Source organism: Mastigoproctus giganteus, chromosome 9, assembly GCF_048544385.1.
Source record: "Mastigoproctus giganteus isolate SK-2022 chromosome 9, ASM4854438v1, whole genome shotgun sequence".
Lineage (NCBI taxonomy): Eukaryota > Metazoa > Arthropoda > Arachnida > Uropygi > Thelyphonidae > Mastigoproctus > Mastigoproctus giganteus.
The window spans coordinates 50,905,781-50,933,013 of record NC_143583.1 but is presented as its reverse complement, the minus strand read 5'-3'; the positions used below and the strand labels follow the sequence as shown (position 1 = coordinate 50,933,013).

At 36.6% G+C, this 27,233-nt stretch overlaps 1 protein-coding gene across 5 annotated transcripts in view; it reads right to left on the bottom strand.

Moving 5' to 3' along the window:
• The window catches only part of LOC150080216 (histone-lysine N-methyltransferase 2C-like), a 1,301,638-nt gene extending 1,281,435 nt beyond the window's left edge, over positions 1–20,203 (bottom strand). For all 5 annotated transcript variants that reach the window (XM_090381514.1, XM_090381519.1, XM_090381517.1 and 2 more), the window contains exons 1-2: positions 20,095–20,203; positions 6,240–6,833 (exon numbers count right to left, since the gene is read on the bottom strand). In XM_090381514.1, the coding sequence (XP_090237640.1) occupies positions 6,240–6,748 (509 nt within the window). In that variant the 5' untranslated portion in view covers positions 6,749–6,833; positions 20,095–20,203. The remainder of the gene's footprint in view (positions 1–6,239; positions 6,834–20,094) is intronic.
• Positions 20,204–27,233: the final 7,030 nt, after the last annotated feature.

The window sequence follows — 27,233 nt, the reverse complement described above, 5'->3', positions numbered from 1 at the left end:
ACATAAGCTTGCTTTCTTGCATCAATATGCCTCTGCTAATGCTAACATTCAGCCAAAATACATCCTGCATACTCGCTTGCCATTCTTGCTTTCTCTCATGGCCAGTCTTAGCTTGGTGACATTTGGCATTATAAGAATGGAAAATGGAATGATCTGCACAATTTGCATTCCAATTTTCGTTTATTAGATTACTGTTTAAACCTTCCAAGTCTGATGTTTGCTCAGATCATATCAATGAAAGTATTCTTGTAGGAGTGAAATCTTTTAATTTTTGCTAAACCTTGGTTTACCAATAGCATTAAGGTTATTCAAGTTACGAATGTGACATTTTGTAATCAGCTTGTATCCATATCTCCAGCTACACCTATAGTCAAGTTCTAAACAATAATAGTAACACAGCTATTAATCAATCCAAACTTGGTTTTGAACAAGTTCAGAGTAGAAAACTTGTTGCTTGTTCAAGTGGAGGTCATATTCTGGTATCTTGCCAATCCCACTAACCACAATTTTTCCCCATCAATATTCCCACCTCCATTAAAACCTGACAGCTCCACTGCATTCTCAAGTAAAGACTAATGCTAACACCACTACATCCTCAGGAGCAGTGACCCCCCAGATATTAGTGCTAGGAATATCTCATGATATAATCTTCCCACCTCATAAGATTAGGTGGGAAGATCTCCCATATCACCAACTATAAATCCATGTCTACATCTTGGGAAGGGAAATATAGTTATTCTGACTCCTTGGGAATCCCCCCCCCCACAAAATATAACCTTAATGAGAGGACACTAATAAGTTCATCTACAACTAGAGCAACAGACTTCTCAGTAATGATGAGATTTGGGTTCTTCACAAAGAATGCAATTTGCCTGTTGATTTTTGTTCTTCACAAACATGCAATTCACCCTTCTAGAGATGTTTTCATATAAGGGCACCTTAGTTAAAAACTTCATAAGCTTCAGAAAAAAAAGGAATCATTCACTCTTGGCAACAAATTCAACAGAGCCCACTCCAATCAAATGACCAAAGTTAAAGAGAACATCTCATTTTTGGAAAATTAAGCTTTGTGACTACTCAGAAAAGACCCAGGAGGATATAAAAGAAAAACTAACAAGAAAAAAGATAGCAAACCTCTTGAATGATTCCAACACTTATGGGAGCCTTAAAAATCCCACAAAACACTCTTAGAAAAAAAATTTCATGGCAAAAAGAAAAATAGATAAAATCACCTCCAAAAAAACTTGATCTCAACAACTCTGAAGAGGAGTTAGCAAAATTGTCCATTTCTGAATGTCAAGGGGGGGGGTTCCATGTCAAGTGGCCTAGGGGTCCCTGCTCAACCATCTCCAATTTTGTTGAAACTTGGTGTGGATGTTTAAACACATTTCAAATGAAGCTGTGCAAAATTTCAGTTCAAAATATAGTATGCTTGAGGCACCAGCACCTTTTTTGTGGAGGTCACTTGTGTTATGCAGAATAAATCACAAAAAATTTTCAAAGTTTTAAGTGTTACTGTTGCACAACAGTGAGAGATAGTGCTCTGAAACTTGGTATACCTAGTTAACTTTTGGCAGAGAATGCAAACCTTTTGTTGTCCAGGCTCAAAAACCTTCACATTTTTTACAATGCGGTCTAAAACTGGCACCAAAAATTTGTTGCTACAAATTTAAGCAAGACTTTTGAAAGTCATAACTTGGAAATAAAAACCTTTGGTATCTTCTTCTTTGGACATTCCACTTACCAACTGCACGAATTCAGCCTAACTAAATATCAGCTCTTATACTTGTTTTCAGCTGAGATATTTTCCTTCAAAGATTGACTCAAAATTTGAAAGTCAAATTTGACCTATCTTAAGGGGAAAATATCTTAATGTGGGATGCCTTCAATTCTCTCGTTTTTTCCACTACTGGAAGGAGCAGAGTTTCAGCTATAAGAATCATGGTTTATCTGTTTTCTGTCTTTGCACTTAAAGCCTTAAAATTAAGCATAAACATCTGTTTTGTGTCTTTGCACTTAAGGCCTTAAAATTAAGCATAAACATCAAGTAGCTTTATGTGCCGTATTGTTATCTTTGAGATTTTTTTGTTGCAGAACACTTCCTTAATCCTGCATAATAATCTAGAAATAGAGTATATTCTAGAATTTAGGAATATCGTAGAAAAATACCTAAGAATTATAGAATATTCTTGAATTCCAAAAAAATTGACGAACATTCTAGAACTCTGGAATATTCTAGAATCATATAAAAAAAGTATAAATAGCTGATATTTGAACCATGCTGTTATTAATGTGTTTTATCTTCATGATGAACAGTTTGTTTATTTTGTTCCTCTATTTTTTATTGTTTGACTGTAAATGTCATGTGCTATCCTATACATGCAAAACTGGGTTAAAATTATTTAAAGAATTTGAATTCGAAGACCAACAGCTGATAGGTCGAAGTTGTGGATTAAAACTGGTTGAAGAAGATACAATTTGTCTACATCATGAAGTTTTGCTTTTGACAAAATTTGAATTTTTGCAGCATTCAAGTTGCAATCCTTTACAGAAGAAAAATCATATGGTGAAAAAATAAAGTTTGCAACCAATTGATTTGTCAATGGCAGACTACATGAAAGACCTAACAAAGGTAGACATAAAACCAGGCCAGAAGCTGTGCCCATCATACCGAAAAGCAGCAACAGGAACATCAACTTCATCTGGATCAGACCATAATGACAAAATGCATGATTGAAAGCTTGAACACAAGTTTGATGGCTATTGGTAATTCTCCTCTAAAATTTCAGTGGATGGCTATGAGAGAGACTCATAAGGCTATGCCAAAAGGAAGGCAAGTCAAGTACAAGATGTAATTGCCAGTAAAATTGCATCTATTGGTGGCTTGGATCCAAATGACATCATGGAGCCAAGTGCAAGTCATCAGTGTGGAAACTGCTTAGATTACAATGAGCTGCTCAAAGAATTGAAAGAAAAGTTGATGATATTAAGTCATTCGGAAAAACTTCAAATATTAACACTAGCTCCAGTTAGTTGGTCCATAAAGAAAACGATGAAAGAGTTTAGTGTCTCAGAAAGAATGGTCAAGAAAGCTAGAAAACTTAAAGCAGAAGAAGGAATCATGGCCATATCTGGGGAAAGAGCAAGGAAAAAAGCTTTGAGCAAGCAAAGCAAAAGGTGATGAAATTTTTTGAAGATGACGAATTTAGTTGGATATGCCCTGGAAAGAAAGATTATATTTCCATTAGAAATGCAGATGGAGTAAAAATGCAAAAGCGACTACTACTCAGCAACTTGAAGGAAATGCTTATAACTTATTAAGAAAGAAATGGATCTCACATTGGATTTTCAAAATTTTGTGAACTTCAACCCAAGTGGTGTGTGTCATAGTTGGTGCACCAGGAACACATTCTGTATGTGTATGCACAATCCATCAAAATGTCAAGTTACTGCTAGCAGCAAGTCCTGTTAAATGTGATTACAAGGTTCTCATTGGCAAAATAGTCTGTGATTTGGAGTCAAAAGATTGTATGCTTCATCAGTGTGAAAAATGTCCAGAAATAGATAAATTAAAAAAGTTTCTAGAGAATATTTTTGAAAACAATGAACCAGAAGATATTATTGAATTCAAGCAATGGATACACACTGACAGAGATATACTGGACACAAAGCAATTAAAAACAGAAGATTTTATTGAAGAGTACTAAGATATTTAACCTGTCATCATTACATTGCTAAATATCAAAGCTACCAACAAAGGAAAGCCTAATGACATGAGAATTGGTCATCTTGATGGATTTTGCAGAAAATTATTCTTTTGTTATGCAAGATGCTGTTCAAGGGTTCCACTGGGAGAACAGCTAGGCTACATTGCATCCATTTGTCATCTATTACAAGGATGCTGAACTTCAGAATATAAGTTTCTGCATAATCAGTGACTGCCTTCGGACATGACACAATTGCAGTGCATGTTTTTCTAACCAACTTAATTGAATATTTGAAGAGTTTAATGGCAGAAATCAGGCACATTTACTACTTCAGCGATGGTTCTGCAGCTCAATACAAGAATTTCAAGAATCTTATTAACTTGTGTCATCATCAGAAGGTTGTTGTTTGTTTGGTTTTTAGGAGCATTAGCAACTAAGGCCATATTGCTCCGGGATATGCGGTGGTCATTCCCTGACCTTTCCGCTTCCTCCGTATTTGGTGTTGACGGGCTCGAACCCCGGTCTAATCAAGAAGCGTGTGCTACGCACTGCTGCTCCTTCCCACCTGGCTACGGAGGCGCCTCATCAGAAGGATTTTGATATCAGTGCTGAATGGAATTTCTTTGGCACTAGCCATGGCAAGTCACCATGTGATGGAATTGGTGGAACATTAAAATGACTGCCAGCAGCACGTGCAAGTCTCCAACGCCCAATTGAAAACCAATCCTGAAACCAAGAAACATGTTTGAATTTTGTGACAAGCATGTGACTAGATTTTAATTCTGTTTTGTTTCTAAAGAAGAAATTGAGCAAGTAAGGCCATTTCAAGACAAAAGATTCATAGACAAAATATTCATTTGAAAGTCAAATTTTGACTTTCAAATTGAGTCTATCTTTGAAGGAAAATATCTCAGCCAGCAAACAAGTATAAGGGCTCATATTTAGTTAGGCTGAATTCATGCAGAATTAAATGGAATGCCCAAAGAAGAAGTTAGGTACCAAAGGTTTTTATTTCAAAGTTATGACTTTCAAAAGACTTGCTTAAATTTGTAGCAACAAACTTTTTGTGGCAGTTTTAGACCACATTGTAGCACTAGCCTTAAATTACCACTCTAATCACTAGGGGTGATTAGAGTGGTAATTTAAAATATAGGCCCTCACTGATTAAGATAAGTATAGTGGTAAGAGCATCCTTTTGTTCCCCTCATAGGATAATACAATAGGATAATCACCTCCTTATTATGGCTGCTCACATTTAAATTCCAAAAATGCAAGGTTTTAGTTTTATTGTATTGCAGATCTTGCAGTTAGTCAAATATTAGGTACTAGTTTCAACTTTGTTATGTAACTAAATTTCTTCAAGAAACTTTTCTTAACATGTATACAGGTCAATTTTAATAACATATTAAGTTTTAATTCTGTCACAAGTCAAGGGACTGCTCTAGCAACAAATCAGGATGTTTGTATATCTCCAGATCACAACATTTGAAAATAACCAAACATCAGAAAGTTTAAAATTATACATAATATGCTATGTGAAAACAAATGCAAAATTTATTTTAAGTTATATATAATTTTTTTTTTACCAGTACATTAACTCATTAGTACAGTGGTAATGAGAATATTGACAAACAGATTATATTCAGTAGTGCAATGTTTTAATGAATATATGATGACAACCTTCAATAAGAAAATACAGAAACAGTTTATAACTAAGTTAATGTGACAGAATTTTCCGATACGGAAACCATAAAATTCAATAGTAAATTTTTAACAACAAATCAGACTTAGACCACTTGAATTTATGTAGATATTTCAGTGACTTAATTTGGTAGGGAATTTATTAAATTGTACAGCACCTTTAGGAAACAGCCATAAGAAGCCAATGTTATCAAGAGAGCAAACATATTAGATTAGCATAACCTAAGAGTGTCTTCCAGCCCTGCTAGCATAATATATGCACAATGATTTTTTGCCTTTTAAAAAGCTATTCCATCATTTATCACTGGCAGTTAGCTAACTCTATTTTTTTAAAAAGATTGTGCTATTAATATTGCAATCTGTGTTTTGATTTTTTTATCTGGACAATATTTACATTGCATAAATCAGTCATACTCAAAAAAAAAAAAAAAAAATCACCTGGAGCAATCAGTCACCCCTGAAAAATTGTTGGGATCCTGCAAGATAAATATAAATATTTCCCATCTAGAAGTTCATGTTTTACTTTAACAAAGTTCTGAATCCAGAAAAACAACAATTTAGGACAGGCAGCAGACCGTAAATTAAGTCCTGGTACAAACTGTTTATATTAAAAACTGCTATTGGTGCTTATTAAATTAATTTATTTTACTTTATTTTATAAAGCACATGTAAAAACTAATTCATAAAGTATGAAAATTTTGCCAGAATATAAACTAATAATAAATACCTTAATAAATATCTAAAATTTAGAAAAAATTGTTCTTCCTGCCTCAACTATGTGATTCCAGAAATGTATAAATTCATAAATTCTGAATTATATTAATTACTCACATTTTTTTATGCTGAATGGGTACACTACCATCTTTCCTAGGTCTACCAGGCCCTCTCTTGGTAATAACCACTGGTGTAACAGTAGGCTGCAATGGAACTGGTACTGATGGCAACATTTCCACCAGTTGTAATTTCCCCATGGTTGCACTAATACTACTTGTAACTGGTGGATGGGAAACAGTGGGAACTGTTTCTGTTTCATGAACGTCAGAAAATGAATAACAGTTTTTTTCTGGAATGTTACTAGTTGATATTAACTCATTATTCACAACATTAGAAATTCTGCTGGTATCTTTTTCAGAAGTGCTTTCACTACTTGAAACTAGATCATCTGAAATATCCTCATTGCGATTTTCCAATTTTTCTACAGGACTAGCATTTTGTATTAACAATAAATTTGGTTCACTTTCCAAAGAATCTTTATTCTCAGGTTCCTTAGAAGAATAAATATCTTGTGATGGTGAAATTTCATCCTTTTCCATTAGACTGCCATCTGTATTGGTCTCCATGTTCTAAATATTTTAAAAAGAATTTTCTAAAAGCATCATACATGATATGATATAATGTGTCAGTCTAGTCAGCAAACAAACATACCTGTGAAAAAGAAAAAATCATTAGCTAAAATCATTTATGACTACAAAAATTATCTAATGAAATGTAGTAATCTCAAATTTATTTTTTGAATGAATGAAAAAGTTATCAATATTCTTCTCTAATATAGGTAAGGTTAAATAAAATATAGATCCCATTTATAAAAATATATAAATAGGATATGGACAAAAATGGGATAAATCTAAAAATCAGCACTACTTAATATAAATATTTTGTATTTCTCACAGATATTTAATATTAAATTTATTCAATAAATTTGATATTAAAATTATTATTTTAAACCTTTAAAATTGAAATTAAACTAGTACAATAAGAAAAATGAAATTCTCAGTTCTTAAAAAAATACTACAATTGATTTATTTCACTAAGTCAAACATTAAATTGAATTTATCCATATACCGTTTAGTGATTATCCATTTATTGATATCCATATTGTTTACAGATTATCCATTCATTAATATTATTTATTAATATCCACACTGTTTATTGATTTTGTACATCAATAAAGAATATGAATATCAGTTAAGCAATAAACAAACAGTGATGATATGGTAGTTGGAAGCTTAAAATTACACTTTAAATGAAGTTATAGTTAAAGTTTTTTTTCTGTTCACTTATTTAAAGGGATTTATTACTGAATTATAAAACACTATAAAAATTAATTTGTATATAATTTGGTCTCTCATTCAATAACTAACATCAAAAGGATATACAGCTTTAGGGGGGGGGGGGGACTAAACTAATTTAGCTCAGATTTTTTTTTTATAGAAACTTATTTAGTTCCTACATCAACACATGACAGCCAACATTGACTAATTTATTTTATATCATTTAATAAAAGCAAAACAAAAGAACTAGATAGCTTACTGCAAAATGTTAATTCAATTTGTTATTATATACGTAATTATCAAAGATTAATTACGTTACTTGCATTATAGATGCTGTTTCAAAATTGACAAGCTTCTGTAGATATAATTGAATGATAAAATAAGCAATAAAGTCTTAGAGACATTACCTAATCTGAGAGTTTCCTAACAAGATTAACATGTCCAAAATTTTACTGTGTCCTTTCCAGTTTTCAAGCTTATTAGAAAAGATTGTTATGCTTACTCAATCGGTGTAAATGATACTCAGTATGAAAGAAGTAAGACGTCTGCACATGGCATTATTCTCTAAACTGTTTGACAGAGATTATCACACAAAAGGGCATATGTAATCAAATCACAAACTGCCAAACCTGCCTGTTGGCAAATCTGAATCCACCACGAAAATTTGTGCATCCAAGTTAAGCCTGTGAGTGCTAGTGGGCACTTCCCACCAGAGCTCACCAGCTGTTTGGATGGCTCTTCTTCTTCAAAATAATCGCCTTGACATTATATATAATGCCTAATACTTTTATCCAATATAATATATTGGATAAAAGTATTAGGTGTGAAAACTATACTCAATTAGCTCAAAGTGCCAAGTTTAATTAGCCCAAGTTGGACTTCTTTGTTGTACCCTATAAATAAACATATAAAATAAAATAAAATAAAATGAAATAGTAAAATTAAAATGATAATATAGCTAATTATAGATAAATGGTTACATTGAATGGAACGTTAACGAGGGCTAGCTACACTCAATAAAAAAAGTAAAGTGCAGCCATTATCAACCCACTGCAGGATGGAAGCCTCCTCAACAATTCATGCTAAGGGAAATGGACCATAATCTGCCACGCTGGTCCAGTGCGGGTTGGCAGATCGACCGTATTCAGCAGTCAGGGGCTTGAACCCATCTACTCAAAGAGCGTGTGCTACTGCACACCCGCTCCTGCCCACTCGGCTACGGAATATCCCATCAATAATTAGCTGAAGCTATCTGTTTCTGTTTGCCATTTGCTGGTTTTTCTATGTTCAATATACTGAGAATTTACTGTGAATATATAATCAAATTGGCTTAATTACTTTAATATACCTTAAATTTAGCAGAAACATTCCATTCAATGTAAATGTTCCATTGTGTGAAAGTTACATAAACATGTTAACGTTCCATTCAATGTAACCATTTATATTAACCAGATTTATTTATAATTAGCTCTATTATCATTTTAATTTTACTATTTCATTTTATTTTTATTATATGTGTTTATTTATAGGGTACAACTAAGAAGTCCAACTTGGGTTAATTAAACTTGGCACTTTGAGCTAATGAGTATAGTTTTCACTCCTAATACTTTTATCCAATCTATCTAGTTGGTATTATAATTAACTAAAATATTGTTATATACAGACAGATGTAATGTACAATCATAAATTTGATGGCATCAATCTGTTCTGCCTCTTTCTTTATTTTTCTATTTCTTACCTATATTGTTTTACATAACTTCATATATATATACACAGTGAAATCTTGTTAATACAGAGTTCAAGGGACCTAAATTTTCACGTTTTCTAAGTTTTCACGTTTTCAAGGTCCCCCAAAAGTTTCAAAATTTTACTTTTTTTTTTTTTTTTTTCTGGTAAATACTGTATATATGAACTAATGAGACTCGTGACAGAGAAGAAAAATGCATGGGATGCATATAAATTATCGAGCAACTCAGAAGCCTACAGCAGATATAAGTTAGTCTGTAATCAGGTCACAAAGGAGGTTAGGTAGGCAAAGGCAGATTACGAGAAATCTTTGGGAAAAGATGCTAAGAAAAACAGCAAGGATTTCTTTACTTATATAAACTCTAAAAGGAAGGGGATGAATCTGATTGGTCCACTGGATATTGATGGTTTGGCTGTTGATGACCCTGCTCAGATAGCAAACAAACTGAATAAGTATTTTGTATCTACATTCACACATGAGGAGTTATTAAGGTTTGAAAATGGCAGAAGATTATCAAATTGTAGCAGGGTGCTTAATGATTTTGTAATAACTGAGAGCAAAGTGGAGGAGAAATTGTTGAAGTTAAACATAAGAAAGGCACCTGGGGTGGATGGGATCTATCCAGTTATATTAAAGGTGGCGGCAAAGCAACTAAGCAAACCCTTAGCCATAATTATGAGAGCATCCTTGGACTCAGGGGAGGTCCCCACGGACTGGAGATGTGCAAATGTATCCCCAATTCACAAAGGGGGATCGAAGGGTGACACGAATAATTACAGACCAGTTAGTTTAACTTCTATTCCGAGTAAAATAATGGAGTCACTGGTTAAAGATGCATTGCAGGATCATCTAGACAAGACTGCAGCAATAATTCAGACACAGCATGGGTTTGTTAAGGGAAAGTCTTCTCTGACAAATTTGATAGGATATTATGATGTGGTTACAAAGGAACTGGATGCAAAAAATAATTCTGATATCATATATTTGTATTTCAGGAAAGCTTTTGACACTGTTGCGCATGGAAGACTATTGTACAAACTGCAGCAGAATGGTATTAAGGGTAAGTTGCCACAATTAATAAAAGGATGGTTGAGTGGGAGAAGACAGAGGGTGGTAATTAATGGGTGCTGCTCTTCGTGGACTAATGTTATTAGTGGAGTCACACAGGGTTCGGTGTTGGGTGCTCTGTTGTTTTGTATATTTATCAATGATATTGATGAAGAAATATCAGGCTTAGTGTCGAAGTTTGCAGGTGATACAAAGGTTGGCAGGGTTGTTAATGACTGTAATGGCAGCGTGCTACTGCAACAGGATCTAGATAATTTGGGCAGATGGGCTAAGAAGTGGCAACTGAAGTTTAACCTTGACAAATGCAAAGTACTGCATATGGGTAGAAGTAACCCCAGAGAAACATACCAACTGTGTGGCACTACACTTAAGGTGGTAGGAAATGAAAAAGATCTGGGAGTAATTGTGCAGTCAGATATGAAGTTTTCTAAGCAATGCAGACAGGCTGCCAGGGCAGGTCATGGGGTTTTGTCAATGATATATAGGAATTTTGCTAGCAGGGAAAAGGAGGTGATTGTCCCTCTGTATAAGGCAATGGTCAGGCCATGCCTTGAGTACTGTGTACAGGTCTGGAGGCCTCATTTTAGGAAGGATGTAGATTTGCTTGAGCGTGTACAGAGAAGGGCAACAAGATTGGTGAGGGGAATGAAGGGATCCTCTTATACCAAGAGAGGCTCAAGTTCTTCAAATTGCAGTGGCTGGAGACTAGGCACCTGCACGATGATCTGATTGAGGTGTATAAGGTTGAGGTGTATCAGTATGCTCAATCCTTGAATGGATTGAGCATGCTGAATTCTGATGGGATCCTTCCACTCGTTCAAATTACGAACCTCAGGGGGCATAAATTCAAATAAAAAAAAGACAGATGTAGAATAGATGTGCGGAAATTTGCTATTAGCCAGCGGGTGGTTAATTGCTGGAACAAACTTCCATCTGTCGTTCTGGAAGTTGATAGGTTAAATAAATTTAAGGCTGAACTGGACAGGCATTTGGAGAGAATGTGTGATTTATTTTGGCTGATGCTGCATAAGCTCATACACTTGCTTTCTTGTATCACATGCCACTACTACTACTACTATATCTAAGAATAAAATAAATACACCTAATTCTGTTTTTACACGATAGATACGTTCCTGAAAAATACGTGTAAAAAAAATTCGTGTAAAAAAAGACATTGTATTTATGGAAGGAAAGACGATTGGTTCCGGATCTAAAAAATCCGTAAAAATAATTTAAAAAAAAAAAACACATAAAAATATTCGTTTTAAGCTTATTATTTTATTTCAACAAAATACACATGTAATAATATGTAATGAAAATGTATTAAAGTAAATTTGTATGCATATGAAATGAAAAAAATTCTTCATGAACAAAAAAAATCTGTTTTACACATAACAAGATTTTATTCATTTTCACTTTCTGATAATAAATGGCGCATACGTTTGCGTACGACTGGAATATCACTAGAAATGTTGTGGACATGGTCTTCTTCCTCTATCATGAAATTCTATCTGTGATCTCTTGAGAAAAATCAGCACGAGTCTCCTCTGGTGCTGATGTTTCACCGGTTTTTACGATCGAATTCAGTTATTAATCGTTGTGTTCGTGTTTTGGTTAGGCTGTTATATAATTCTCTGTAAGAGGCTGTCAACAACTTCAGTTCACATTGAAACTTCCCAGCACATTCTTCATTAGGGTCATGTTTGACAAAATGATTACCTAATTTTCTGGCCAGTTCCAGACCTTTTATTAAATCTGCATTTAGAACAGAATCATTTTCTTCATTATCACTACGTTCTGTGGGATAAGGAGTCCCAAGGACAACCTCTAATATTTCATCTTCGCTTAGGGCTTTGTCGGTTAACAATTCATCAATATCTTCAAACGATAGATCATCGAATCCTTCTCCACCAATTTTGTGTGCCATTGTAATGAATGATGTTGGGAAATTCGGTCGTATTAAGGATGATGGGATCTTTGCTTTTTACACATTGTGGCCAAACCATTTTCCAACACGCATTTAAAGTTGCTGGTTTTAATTCAGTTAACGCTAATCCAACTTGATTGATACAATCCATAATTGAGAATTTCTTCCACACATTAATGACTGTTAGTGTTTCATCATTCAGTTTGTCCAAAACGTGTTGGAATGTTCGTTTTACGTAGTATGTTTTAACTGTCGCAATTATACCTTAGTCTAGCGGCTGTATCAAAGATGTAGTATTAGGTGGCAGAAATAAAATTTGTATGTTTGGGTGTTCCAAGACAGGATGGCCAGGTGCATTGTCAAAAAATCAGAACTTTAAATTCGAGACCTTTCAAATTCATATAACATCTGACTTCTGGGGCAAAACATTTGTTGAACCATTCTGTAAAGATAGCAGTGGTCACCCAGGCCTTCTTGTTTGCCATCCAGTGAACAGGCAGTTTATTGATATCTACACCTTTCATTGAACGTGGGTTTAGGGCTCGATTTACCAGCAGTGGTTTCAACATACGATCTCCTGAAGCGTTGGAGGAAAATAACAAGGTCACACGATCCTTAGCTACCTTAAAATCACCAGCAGTTTTCTGCGATTTGGCTACATACGTTCTGTTCGGCATTCGTTTCCAGAAGAAACCAGTTTCATCTGCATTCCACACTTGATCAGGAGTGTATCCTCCGTCTTCAATAATTTTTGCAAGTTCCTGCGGGAATACTTTAGTGGCCGGTTCATCTGCAGATGCAGTTTCACCTTTAATTTTTATATTAGGAAGAGCATTCCTTTTAAGAAACCCTATCATCCAACCTGTACTCGCAGAAAATTCATACTTTCTGTTTTTTGTTTGAGATGAAGTGCTTGGCTTCTTTTCTTTAATCTGTCTGTAAATTCTTAGTGCTGTTTGCTTGATGGCATTTCCATCTACTGGTACTCTTTTTTGTGACTGATCTTCTATCCATATTACCAGAGCCTTTTCCATTTTTTCCTTGACAATATCTCTTGTATGTGATGATGAATTAACACTTACTTTTGTTCCAGAACATACCGACTTCCTAATTGCAGCTTCATTTTTCTTAATAGTTCTTACGGTAGCTTCATGTACACCAAAATGCTTTCCTACAGACGTAGCCCCTTGTCCAGTTGCAAGACGATCTAAAATTTGAATTTTAAGTTCCAAAGAACTCGCTTTCCTTTTCATTTTGGTAATAGGCGAATTATTCGACATTATATAAGGGCTACCGAAAAATATCTCAGTTATAGTTAATAAAAAAAGTATGAAAAATTTGTAAACTTACAATTTATTGACTATAGGCAAAATTAATAAATTTATATGTGCACAAATTTCACTAAAGATTCTTTCACTTTGAAATAGAGCTTACTACTAAATGTCTTTCGAAGATACAACGCACGAATACTGTAGATGTGCACCAAATTCAATAAAAACGTTGATGCTTCATAGATACCTAGACGTACACATTGGTAAACAAAAGCACGCATTTAAAAATGCACACACTAGCTAATCTATCACACTAATAAATAGCTGATAATCACACTAATCTATTGGTGCATGTAATATAGAAATGATACTAATATGCCACAAATAAAAAAAAAAATTCTTAGAATTTAGGCAAAAAAAATTCATAGAAATCGTGTTAAATCAAAATGACTCGCGTAAAAAGAGATTGAAATATTTATTTTGAATTCGTGTTAAATCAAATTCGTGTAAAAAAAGTTCGTGCAAAAACAGAATTAGGTGTAATAATAATATCAAAAATAAATTAATAAAATAAAATAATAAAAATAAAATAAAAGCCTTGTCTAACAATACAGTAATAGGAATAACATATTTTCTAAAGATTTTATTTTATTTGTAAGATAAACTAAGAGAAAAGCAATATTAATGGAAATGAAAATATTGTACAGTATATATTTTGATATATACAATATTTTAGTATCACAGTAAAAAGAATTACAATCTTAATATAAAAGGAGACATACAAACCAGTAACTTTTTAATAAATTAATCTAATTTAAAGAAAGAATCCAATGTTGTTTGCACAGTTTTTGTCCTGTATGCATTTTTAACTACAGCACAGATGTCAATGCACAGATATCAAATGCAATAGTTGTTTCTTTATCAATGTTACTGCAGGCCAACACATTCTGTAATATTCAATGCATTTTGGGCATCTTTTTTAGATGGCATTGTGCACACTTCACTTTTGCTGTCGCTAGTAACAAAAACATCATCATTTTGTTTGGTACCCAGCAGCTCTTCTGGTGTTGGCGTTGCAGTTTTAGCATCTTCATCATCCACCTTCACAAACTCTTCAAATTCGCCAACAAAATCCATATGCTCCTTCAAATTCCTCCATACCTCACTGTTGCTATCACATTTGTCTGCTGGACCATTTTTTTCGATGACGTTCTCTCCAAAGCCACTCTTTCTGAAGCAGTTTGATTATTACACTTGATGTAATACTTTCCCAAGCAATAACAAGATTACGGTAGCATCCAAGACATTCCTTGTATTCCTTAGCAATTCCAATTCGGCTGCAAATTGCTGCCGCCTCCTACGTTGTGGATGAAGTATCTTATCAGTCGGGCTCTATATGCTCTCGAGGTTATAAATAATGCCTTGATCCAGTGGTTGATTAAACTGGTGGTAAAAAAAAAAAAAATGGTGGTATTCAGGGGTAAAAATAATAGCCATATATTTGTCAACTTAAGTGTCTCGGCAAAATGTGCTGTACAACGATCTAGAATCATCAAAATGTTCCTTTTTTCTGAAGCCATTCTTCTGTCCAATTTTGATAACCAAGACTAAAAAATTTTGACCATAAGCCAAGCATTTCTATTGGCCTCATAATCACAGGGAAGTTGGTTAACTGCTTTAAAACATCTTGGCTTGGAAAACTTACCAATCACAAGTGGGTATAGTTTTGTACTGCCATCTGAATTGCAGCATAACAGAACACGAGTCTTTGTTTACTTAATTTTCCACCATGACAAGACTCTCCTCGAACAGCAAATGTTTTGTTTGGCAGCAAATTATAAAATAAACTGTCTCATCAAGATTAAAAATATTCTTTGCCTCATATTTTTCAAGGATGGACTGTACAGAACACAACCAGTCTGTAGCCTTTTCTTTGTCGACTAATCCAGACTCACCGCAAACATTTCGCGAAACCAAGTTATTCCTGTCTTTAAATCTTTGGAGCCAGCCACTGCTGCATTTGAAGTCGCTAATCCCATGTTGCTGAGCTAGATAATTTGTCTTTTCTTGCAAAATCGGACCTGATATTGGCAAATTAGATGCACGCATTTGTTGGTACCACTCAAAGTTCTGTTTCAAGCTCCTCATGTTTTGCACCACAAATTTGTTTCCTGTTTTTAATCACTGCTCCAATGTCACAACACACTTCTTCAAGTCTTTTTCAGTTTTTCAGTATTGTAGATAAAGTAGGTAAAGGGACGTTGTATTCCTTTGCAATGTCCATTTTGCTTCTTTCCATCATATCAGCCTCTTGTATAATTTTTAGTTTAATTCTGTACATTATGTTTTATCGCCATAACACTGCTAGATAATATTTAATATAAACAAATTTTAAATTAATTTAAAGACAAATTATAAAAAAGACATCAGCTCACATAAAATGGCACAAAAAATAGATTGCTCTATACAATAGCAAAAGACTCTTTGAACTGGGGTAACAATTGCAACTGACCTTATTCAGGGAGTGCATGTAAACAACTTAGAAAAACTTTTTATTCTTTTGTTAATTTAACAACTCATCCTTCAGAAAGATGTTTTTCAGAGTGCACTTGCCATTATAGCTACCACAAACTGCTTTTGTTTACACAAAATTAATTTCTAACAAGTCAGTGCCATCCTTCAGGAAGTAGGAAACTAGGTGGCCAGGGGCAATAATCAGATTAATGAGATTTTACTAAATATACACACACACACACAAACCAATTCCAATGCTTCTGCAACTTCTGGAATTGCTAAGTTTTTGTGTAGTGTTCTGAATAATTTCCTCATTCTTTATAAATCGGTGACTTTCAATGGAACTTTCTTCTTCTTCTTGGTCCTTAGCTGGCAGCTGGGGGAGGCGGTTGGCCATGCAACCAGTATGCTGCTGTAGGTGCCGCAGGTTTTCGGACTTGCTCTGTGATGTACTTCCATACTTTACGATCCATGGCGTCAGTCCTGGCCTGGTTAAGGTTGAGACGTCGGCTCTTCAAGTCATTTTCCACTTGCTTGGCCCACGTTTTCCTAGGCGCGGTCTGTTGGATGCTCCATTGGGTGGGTCGTTGTCTCCAAAGGAGTGTGGATGGTATTCTGTTCGTGCCCATTCTACATACGTGGCCAAACCATCTAAGCCTTCGCTTCTGGATTTGGTCGGCAATGGTTGGTTGCTGTTGGCATCTGGCGCGGATGGTATCATTAGTGATGCAGTCACGAAGTGAGATGCCCAAAATCTGCAGCAGGCATCAGAATACCTCAAGTCTGTTTAAATCTAGCTTGAGACAAATCCATGTTTCTGATCCGTAAAGGAGAATGGGCAGGATCAAAGTCCGGAAGAGTCGGATTTTAGTCTTTGAGGAGATGTTGGTCCTCTTCCACAGACACCATTTGAGCGAGGCGAGCACAGTGGCCGCCTGTCCAATTCTGCTGTGGATTTCCATGGTGGATGCAACTTTCTTCTCCTGGACCAGCGACCCAAGGTATTTAAAGTCCTGCACTTGCTCGATCTGGACGCCTTCGAGATAGATGGTGGCTTGCGACCCATCTGTTGTCAGGGCCTTTGTCTTATCAGCATTGATCTTCAAACCGTATGGCCGGGCAATGCAGGCAATGTCGTATAGGATGTCCGTGGCTTCAGAGTCATTACCAGCAAAGATAGCACTATCATCGGCAAACATCAGGTCAGTCACATAGTGATCCTTGTCATATTGTATGCCCCGTCTGTTTCTGAATGCTTGCCTCATAATGGCGTCGACCACGATGTTGAAAAGCAACAGGGAGGCTACATCCCCTTGGCAGACTCCAGTTTGGATGGTAAATTCCTCAGATAAATTGTTCTGGATGCGCACCTGGCTGGTTAAACCATTGTATGCAGTTTGGAGGAGTGCGATGACTTTTCGAGGTACATGTTCGACCTCTAGTAGTTTCCATAAGGCAAGCCGATGGACACAGTCGAAAGCAGACTTAAAGTCAATGAAAACAATGACGGTTTGCTGTCCACACCGGATCCTCTCCTCCATCAGCTGACGGATGGCAAAGATTTGATCACAGCATCCTCGCCCGGATCTAAATCCCGCCTGTTCTTCTCGACTGGTTTGCTCGCGATGTTTTTGCAGCCTTGACTGGATGATCTTCATAAAGACCTTTCCGATGATGGAAAGGAGGCTGATGCCACGGTAGTTCTTGCAATCCCGGTTATCACCTTTCTTGTGGATCGGTACAATAATGGCTTTCCTCCATGATAGCGGAATTTGTTCAGTGCACCAGATGGTTTTGAGCAGTGAGTGTAGTCGGCAAAGCAGTACATCTCCCCCAGCTTTGATCGCTTCTGTGGTGACTTGGTCCACTCCTGGTGCCCTGCCATTCTTTAGGGATTGTATGGCTGCTTTCACTTCTTCTACTGTAGGCTCAACATCGACCATGGAGACTTCAGGGGGTTCAATCGATAGTGCAGCTTCTGGCAGTCCCTGACGTGGGTCGTGATTATACAATGCTTTGAAGAATTCACTCCACCGTTGCAAGCGTTCAGGCGGTGATCGCACGAAGGTCCCATCAGCATTCTTGATGTTGTCACTAGTCAATTTGGTCTTTCCACTCAGACATCTGAGAGTGCGGTACTCGTTCTTGGATGCCGCCACTTCAAGATCGTCTGCCACTTGATTCCAGTATGCTTCTCTTTCCGCTGTCATCCTCTGTCGGACTTCTCGGTTTAGCTGCCGGTACCGTTCAAAGTCGACCAACTTTGCCTGCTTCCGTTTGTCCACGAGGTCGAGGCACTCGTCTGATATCCATGGTTGCATTCGACGTCAGGCAGGGGGACATAGGGGCTTGGCACATTCCAGGATGGCATCAGAGATCTGCTTTTCTTCTTCATTTATATCCTCGGGCACGGCTAGCGTCTCGAAGCGGTTGGATAGGGCGATCTGATATGCCCCTTTGTTGGCAGTATTCATTAGCTGCCTCTAGTCCAGCTTGGCTGACCGAGATGACCTTTTTGCATGCTGTAATTTGAGCTGCACCTTAGCCCGGATGAGGTAGTGATCAGATCCGCAATCAGGTCCCCTCGTGGCACGAACGTCCATGAGTGATGAGCGAAATCGGGCGTTGATCAGAATGTAGTCCAGGATTGCTGAGTCCTCGGCAGATGGATTTCGCCATGTAAGTTGATGTTTTTGAGGGTGCAACTGACTGTTTCCGATGATCAGGTTATTAGATGCGGCAAAGGACAACAAACGTAGTCCATTGTCATTGATCTTCCCATGGCCAAACTTGCCCATTGTTGTTTCCCAACCAGATCTGTCCAAATAATTGAAAAAAATCAGTAAATAGATAAACACCAGAACAAAACAATGGAGTGGGGCGAAATGATCAGAACCTCACTTTAATAATTAAATTTCATTAAAGTTGTTTCTCTGAAAGGCTCTTGTTATTGTTGTTTCAATAAGTATTTTTAAAGCCAGCCTGGATGTTTTTAAATATATTTGAATGTTTTTTTAATTAAAAAACTGAAAATGAGTTTTTTATGTGAAAAATATATAGAAAAAGTCTTGTGTTTTAAAAAATATACAGTTGAAAAATATACAAATATGAATAAAAGATAATGCAAAAATGTCATGACTGAAAACTGTATATAAAACATTATATGTTTTATATACAGTTTTTTTTTAAGTCAAAAAACATCATATAAAACATTATGTTTTATATACTGTGCATATATAAAAAAGTGATGTTTTATATATTGTGCATATATAAAATGTGATGTTTTATATCAGTATAAAAAAACATATGATGCACAGAATCTTCTGGGATTCTGCCCATTTCCCTATATGACCAAATTATAGTGTGTGTGTGTGTGTGTGTAGTTCTAAATGTTTCAATTGTACACCACTTAAAATTATTCTAATTAAAGAGTATTTATAGTACTGCTTTATAATTATAAATTAGTTCAGTACGATCTTCTTTAGAATATGCGAATTTAAAATAATTGACTTTTTTTTTTTTTTTTCCATTACAGTAATATTTTTAGTAGAAAATATGACATTACGAATTATGCACCGTTCAATAAAAATCTCGATGCCAGTTAAACACTTTCCGGCATGCCTTGTAATGATTATTACCGTTATTCTTTGCGTTAATATTTCCAAATAACCAATTACATATAAAAAATGATTATCACTGGAAAACCATAATAAACCAACAGGGTACATTATACAAGCTGTTAAGTGCAAAACAGTACAATATAAATAACTTCACAATTTTAACAAGAATAATTCAAAATATAAGCGAAAAGTGAACGTCAAACGGTTATGAATATAAGGCACGTCTGGCCATCAGACACTGATGAACGTAGGGTTTTACAGTCGGCCATGATGTAAATTTGCTAAGCACACTACATGTAAATAGTAAAACCAATTCGCGTATCCTGATTGTCAAAAGTTAACAACCAGTGCCTTTGCTCTGCAAATGTCCAAAACGGATACAGAAAAACATAAAATTTATATTAACTGATATTTAAAGGTTCACTTTCTAAGATATTCTATACTTTCTCCATTACAAACAAACCGGGCATGATACTAGAAGCACTTACTTCTCAAATAATACACAACAAAAATTTATTATATCCAAGATCACGTTCGAATAAATCACAATACGTCAAACAGCACATTTTCTGACACTATTGCAACTCACTAGATGCAATATTTTTAAAAAGAAAAACTGAAATTAACATTCGACAACAAATTTCAAATAACACGATCAAACATTTTACTTTTCGGTGATGTGTGCAAGCCTAGTGGCGATTCTTGGCTTCAATAAGTTCAGTATTCATCCGCATAATTAAAGTGCGAAATACAAATTTCTAAAATTAAAGATTCCATTTTTATTAATCTACGTGACGCTATAGTTATTATACACTACTACGTATTACGTTTGCTACATATTTACCAATAAATATGGAAAATGGTAAACTCCACCTTACATCACTTCTGGCACTATTTTAACTTGACGCATTAATACATTCATTATAATTGCAAGGACAAGCGCTTCTAACAGTTTTATCTTGAGTTGTTCCAAAAATCGGAACTCTTCGTTGACAAAGGCTAATACAGTAAAGTAAAAATCACGCGTATAAAATTTGTGTCGGCAGACGTTGAAGAAACAGAGGATAAAAGGAAAAATATTTATGAATTTTCGGCAAAGGGATCTATATTCCGTTAAAACTAGTCGGTATGCTTTATTATACTTTTCATCCTTTCAGATAAATCCAACCTATAAAGGAAAATAAAATTGTTTCACATTGTAAGATTAAGGAAAGAAAATTATAAAAAGAAGTTAAGAGCACATTAAACCTATATGAAGACGTTATCAACTGTATATCAGTAACACACAAACATTTGATAGTAGACAAATTCAAAGTGAGGAAAGATAGTTGTAGAATAGATGTGCGGATATTTGCCTTTAGCCAGCGGGTTGCAAGAACAAACTTCCATCAGTCGTGGAAGTTGATAGCTTAAATAAATTCAAGGAGGAACTGGACAAACGTTTAGAGGGAATGGATGCGTGAAATGTGTGTGTGTGTGTGTTTTTTTTTTTTTTTTTGTTTTCGACTGATGCTGCAGAAGCTTGCTTTCTTGCATCACGTGTCTACTACTGCCGCCACCCTGCTATCTTCTCTGTGTTTTTGAGCTAATTAATTGCTTTTTTAATCTCATTATAAGCAATTCCAAACAAAATAGTCCTTAATACTTCGTTCTCCCGCCCCCGCTGGATAGGACTTGGCGTATAGTACTTTCACCACCAAAGCAACTAAGACCATGAGGCGACAGTCTATTATGTCTGCAAATTACATGAATATGTACAGTCGGTTTGTCTCTTTCACCGGATGACAATAATTCAGAGACAGAGTTTCCATCTATCTGGGTTTGACGCAGCATCTTCAAGATTAAGCATGCCAAAGTTCGAGTTTTGGGCTGTTCAATTTCTCAGAGTTGTTGAATGATAGAGAAAAAGTAAATTTCCACTTCAATTTTAGCGAATGTTATTATATATTATATGATTTTTTTTAGAATGTATAAACTTAAAGTATTTTATACTTGTATCATTTGGAACAATATCCTAAATCAAGGGCCAGCAACCTTTCTCATATGAACTATTTCAAAATTAAACAAGGTCAATAAATTCACCTATCGCAATTTTTTCAGATGTGTGTCTATGGTTATCTGAGATGTGCGCTCAGCATTATTACAGTCCAGCGAGGTGATGAACATTTTAATATCATCAGCATAAGAGATAAAATCAACATGTAACGCCAAGGACGTATCAATGGCAACTGCAAACATGAATTCAGAGAGTACTTATCGCTGTGGAATACCTTTAAGTGTCTTCGTTGGTATCACCGTGCTCCCCACACCGGGTGGAGACATAGGTGCGAATCCTGTCAATAACAAGAGAAACTTTGAAGGGTTTTTTCACTCCGCGGCTGAGTTGAAAAAGATTAATGCAGTAAAAAACAGAAGTAGACAATTAGTATTGGCACACAATGAAGAAACAGATATAAGTTTTTATACCCTTAAGGGCTTATATCACCTTGCTTCAACAAGGCTTTGTCTGCTCTCAGGGGTTGCACAGTTGGTATTGCCAACGTCCTCTCCATACTGGATGGAAACGACCTGCGTTTTAATCCCGACAATAACGCGAGGAATTATTAGGGATCTTCATCACAACATGCTGAGTTAGTCCGTCTCAGGCGACAGTAGCATGGTTTTTTCCTCTAGGAAAGTTGAGTTTTTCGTCCAGAAAATCGAACCACAGAATATACGCAATTCACAGACATACTACATACAGTGTAATACAGCCAAAGTTGCTGATGTGCCTAACACCCTACAATAGCAACAACAGGCTTTGTCATTAAGTGCCATAAAGAAGTAAAAGAATCCGTGGTGGACTTAGTCAGGGGAAAAAAACAATAGTGAAGATAATTTACTTACCTAAATTTTAGAAATATACAGGGTGTCTCAAAAATGATGGTCAATAATTTAAAGTGAAAAGTAGAAACTAAAATAAGCAAAAATGTCCCAGTGAACATCGGGCCGCAAATGAACCGTTTTCGAGATAATGCAAGATCTCGAAAACGGTTCTGTTAAGATCCGCTACTGACTATGGGAACACTAGTTTAGCAAAACGCTGTGAATCCTTTGCTATGGGTGGTTTTATTAAACATAAGATAATACATTTTTAATTTTTGGTTTCAACACCACAAGATTTTATGTTACACGTTACAGGATGTTCTTTCTACATGCTTTCCTCAAATTCAGGTGTTATGCTTCTGGGCCTACCTACTCGTACTCAATGTGCGAAGCGCCCATGTTCTCTAAGGCTTTGACGTACCCTGACGAAGGTGCCCCTGTTGGGCTGCCTTCGGAGGGGAAATGCTTCTTAGTACAATGTGCATTGCCGTTGGCTTTACCGCATACTCTTCGTTGCAGTAACATTTTTCATGTTGACTTTCCTTTGACAAGTACTAGTGGGCCTGCTACGTCTCAGAGCACTGAGAGAGGGGAAAGGGAGAGAATGAGCATAGCTTAACCTAAACAAACAAGTCAGTGGTGGATCCCAACTCTGTACAGTTCACCTTGCCATTGGTGGATCCCAACTAGAAATGTGCAATATCTCTAAAACGATCCACTTAAGGACCCTTGTTTACTAGGCTTTTTTTGCATATTGTAGTCTGTACAGTTCAACTTTAAAGTCATCACTTCTGAAACACCCTGTATAAACACAAAAAATATGTAAAAACATATATAAACATGTACGAATAATCAGATAAACACTAAAGTGGATTTCAGCACCAGATCAAAATTGTAATAAAAAACATTTTGTTGAAAAGTTAAAAGCACGAGTAGCCACAATAGAGCGTAACATAAGAACCATTGAGTTGAAATTAAGGTCGATATTCGGCACACGTATATAATTATAGTTAAGAATAATTTACGTTGTAGTTTAGAATAATTCCATAGAAGCAGCAGTCCAGTGAAGAGACAGCTGTAAAAGCAGATGTAGGCAATAAAGAAAGCTGATTGGAACTAAGCTTATGGTATCAACAGATGAATAACTTCATCTGCATATGGGTAGAAGTAACCCCAAAGAAACGTACCAACTGTGTAGTAATACACTTAAGGTGGTAGAAAATGAAAAAGGCCTGGGAGTAATTGTGCAGTTAGATATGAAGTTTTCTGAACAATACAGACAGGTTGCCAGGACAGGTCATGGGGTTTTGTCAATGATATATAGGAATTTTGCTAGAAGGGAAAAGGAGGTGATTGTCCTTCTGTATAAGGCAATGGTCAGGCCACGCCTTGAGTATAGCGTACATGTCTGGAGGTATCATTTTAGGAAGGATGTAGATTTGCTTGTACAGAGATGGGCAACAAAGATTGGTGTGGGGAATGAAGGGATCCTCTTACCAAGAGAGGCTTAAGTTCTGCATATTGCAGTGGCTGGAGACTAGGCACCTACGCGGTGATTTGATTGAGGTGTATAAGGCCTTGAAAGAGTTGAGCACGCTGAATTCTGATGGGATCCTTCCACTTGTTCAGATTACGAACCTCAGGGGGCATAAATTCAAATTAAAAAAAAACAGATGTAGAATAGATGTGCGGAAATTTGCCATTAGCCAGCGGGTGGTTAATTTCTGGAACAAACTTCCATCTGTCGTTGTGGAAGTTAATAGGTTAAATAAATTTAAGGAGGAACTGGACTAGCATTTGGAGGAAATGTTTTTTTTTTTTTTTTTTTTTGGCTGATGCTGCATAAGCTCATACACTTGCTTTCTTGCATCGCATGCCACCACTAATACTACATTGTGAGCAGAAAGAGTAGCAATCCAAACGAAGAAAAGTATCGAGTAAAACCTGTCTGACAACTGCGACAGGACAATATATACACTGTGACAGAGTTTCCATAACGATGATCAGGATGGCCGTTACTTGTTGTATATGCCACATGTTTCATCTCCTGTCTTAGGATCGTGTACATCCTGATTTTTTCCCCATGGGTTTTCTGCAAATTGTCAGCGTTGGGTACCGCTGTGTCAATCAGATAGGTAGTCTTTTCCGTCTTGTCCACCAGTGTTATGTCCGGATTGTCCTATCCGTTATTATGGCGCAATCCCAGTACAGCTTGTGGGTTGGGGTCTCTAGTACTGCCTGGGTTTCATTTTTGTAGTATGGTACACCTTCTTCGATTAACTAGTATTTCCTTACTAGCTTCTGACGTATTATCCTGGTGGTGTCTATGAGTCTACTCAGTCTGGGTGATCACCGTGCATCCCCCGGTGATGTGTTGGATTGTTTCTGAGGCCAGGTGGCATCGTCGACATGTGTCATGTAGCACTCCTGGCTCCTTGGCGATGTATTTTCTATATTTCCTGGTGTTGATTGCCTGGTCATGGATGGCGAGCATGAATAATTTAGTTTTGGGAAGGAGCGTCCCGCCCGTGAGCCATGCATTGAAAGCAATTTTATCTATGTGACCCTGATGTAGATCATTGAAAACACCTGCCGAAACTCAGCTCTGATTAAACGGCTCAACAACAAACCAGCTAAGTTAGGCACTGATGTTTCCTCGCAACGGGACCCAAATAATAGTAATATTATTGTTGATGAGGAGGTGGCAAGTGTGGACACCAATATGAACAACTCCACCCCTCCAGCTGAACGAAAACGGCTAAAACCCAAAAAAAAAGTCAAGAAATCCACTAAAACCTGTTCTCCTTCAGCTGCTCTCTGAGAGAACCTAGAAGAAGAACTGAACTCCATGCAGTCCTCACTAGATAAGGATTGCTCTCACTTGGAGAAACATGTTCGGGATGCAACTAGAGGGAGTAGTAGCCTTGATCTAATTATCAGTAGTGATTCTTCATGCATTAAAATTCTGCAGATAAAGGGACCACTAGGTGGCAGTAATCACACTGTGCTGAAGTGGGATTTATTGAAAGAGGTATCTCCCATCAGGGGTAAAGGGAAGGATTTTTGCTTTCATAAAGGAGACTACGATGGTCTGAGACAGTATTTAAATTCTATACAGTGGGACCAACTGATGATGTTACCAACAGCAAAATCAAAATGGGAAGCATTCAAGTAATTTATCTTGTAAGCTACTAGTCTTTACATACCAACTAAGAAATATTGTTCAAGGTTTAGACCTAAATAGATGTCAGATAAACTAATGAGACATATGGCAGAAAAGAAAAATGCATGGGATACATATAAATTAATCGGTGACATGGAAGCCTATGTTAGATATAAGCTGGTCTCTAACCAAGTCACAAAGGAGATTAGGCAGACAAAGGCAGAGTATGAAAAATCCCTGGCAAACGATGCAAAGAAAAACAGTAAAGAGTTCTTTACCTATGTAAACTCTAGAAGGAAAGGAATGAATCAGATTGGTCCACTGGATATTGATGGTTCAACAGGTTAGGATCCTGCTCAGGTGGTAAACAAACTAAACTAGTATTTTTCATGTAAAAGCACAGGGATTGAGTTCTGCTAGGTTTGAGATATGTGACTCCTTCAGTGAGAAACTTCGGGATTGTCTCCGGGTGCCTTATCATTCGAGTGAACTGCTCTGCTGGTGCTTGTGTGTGCAGGTGAGCTTCTCGTACCAGTAGTTGTGGATGTTATCAATTCCCGGGGTTCACCAGTTGCGGGTGATCCTGATCGACTGTTTTACTTCTTCTTCTTCTGGAATCTCCCTCTCTTGTATGGCATGGCCTTCGTTTTCTTCCGTTCTACTTCTATCCAGGGTGCTCTACTATTATGTCTTGCTACACTGCTCCAGATATTTCCCCAGAACGCTTCGGTCGTCTTCTTCTCGTGTGTTCCGTTTCCTGCTTTCTCACTATCATCCAGTTTCCTCTAGAAACCTCTTTGATCCTCATCGAAGATTCGGTTATTTATTTTCCTCTGGGAGCTCTCTTTGTATGGGTGTAGTCTCTTGCTGAGTGCGAGGAGGTTCTTTTTCAGTGTGTCCAAGTATTTTCGTATTCTCCGGTTTCTAGTCTCATGTTTGCCTGTGGGACTCCATATGGACGCTGTCTCTCTTGAGGATGCTCTTCACCTTTCCAATCAATTTCTTACTTCTATTACCCTGTTGGTACTGAGTCAGCTGACCTATCTTGACTCTTAATTCTTCTGGCTTCTGCTGAAGTCTTCTTTCCCAAGTTGGCGGTTCCTTCTGTTTTCGGTTCTTCAGCTGGGATCACGTATCCCAGGGTGGCAGACACGCTGGGATAAGTCATCTGTCGGATCTGTTACTAGGACTTTCTTCCCTGAGGTGACCTTTTGTGTAAAGTAGAAACCTGTTTGTTTCTCTTTAGACTTATATACATCCTTCCTCTTAACGGGACATGGATCTCTTAACGAAAAACTGTGTCGTTTTGGTCTTTCTAGAACGGAAGCTTGTCAATGCGGGGAAAATAAAAATTGGAGCCACATTTTATTTGAATGTCCGCTGTATAATGACTTTAGAGATGTTCTTCGTTCATCAGTTTCTACACTCTCTCATGGGAATGAAACTTTTCTGGTTGGAGACACGAATTCTTATGTTGCTCTTCAGCAGTTTGCATCTGATGTTTTCACAAGAAGAACAATTAATTATACGGCTGTGAATAATTCTACTCCTTTGTCTGGTGGAGCTACTCAATGGGGAGCAACATTCCCTAAAAATTTA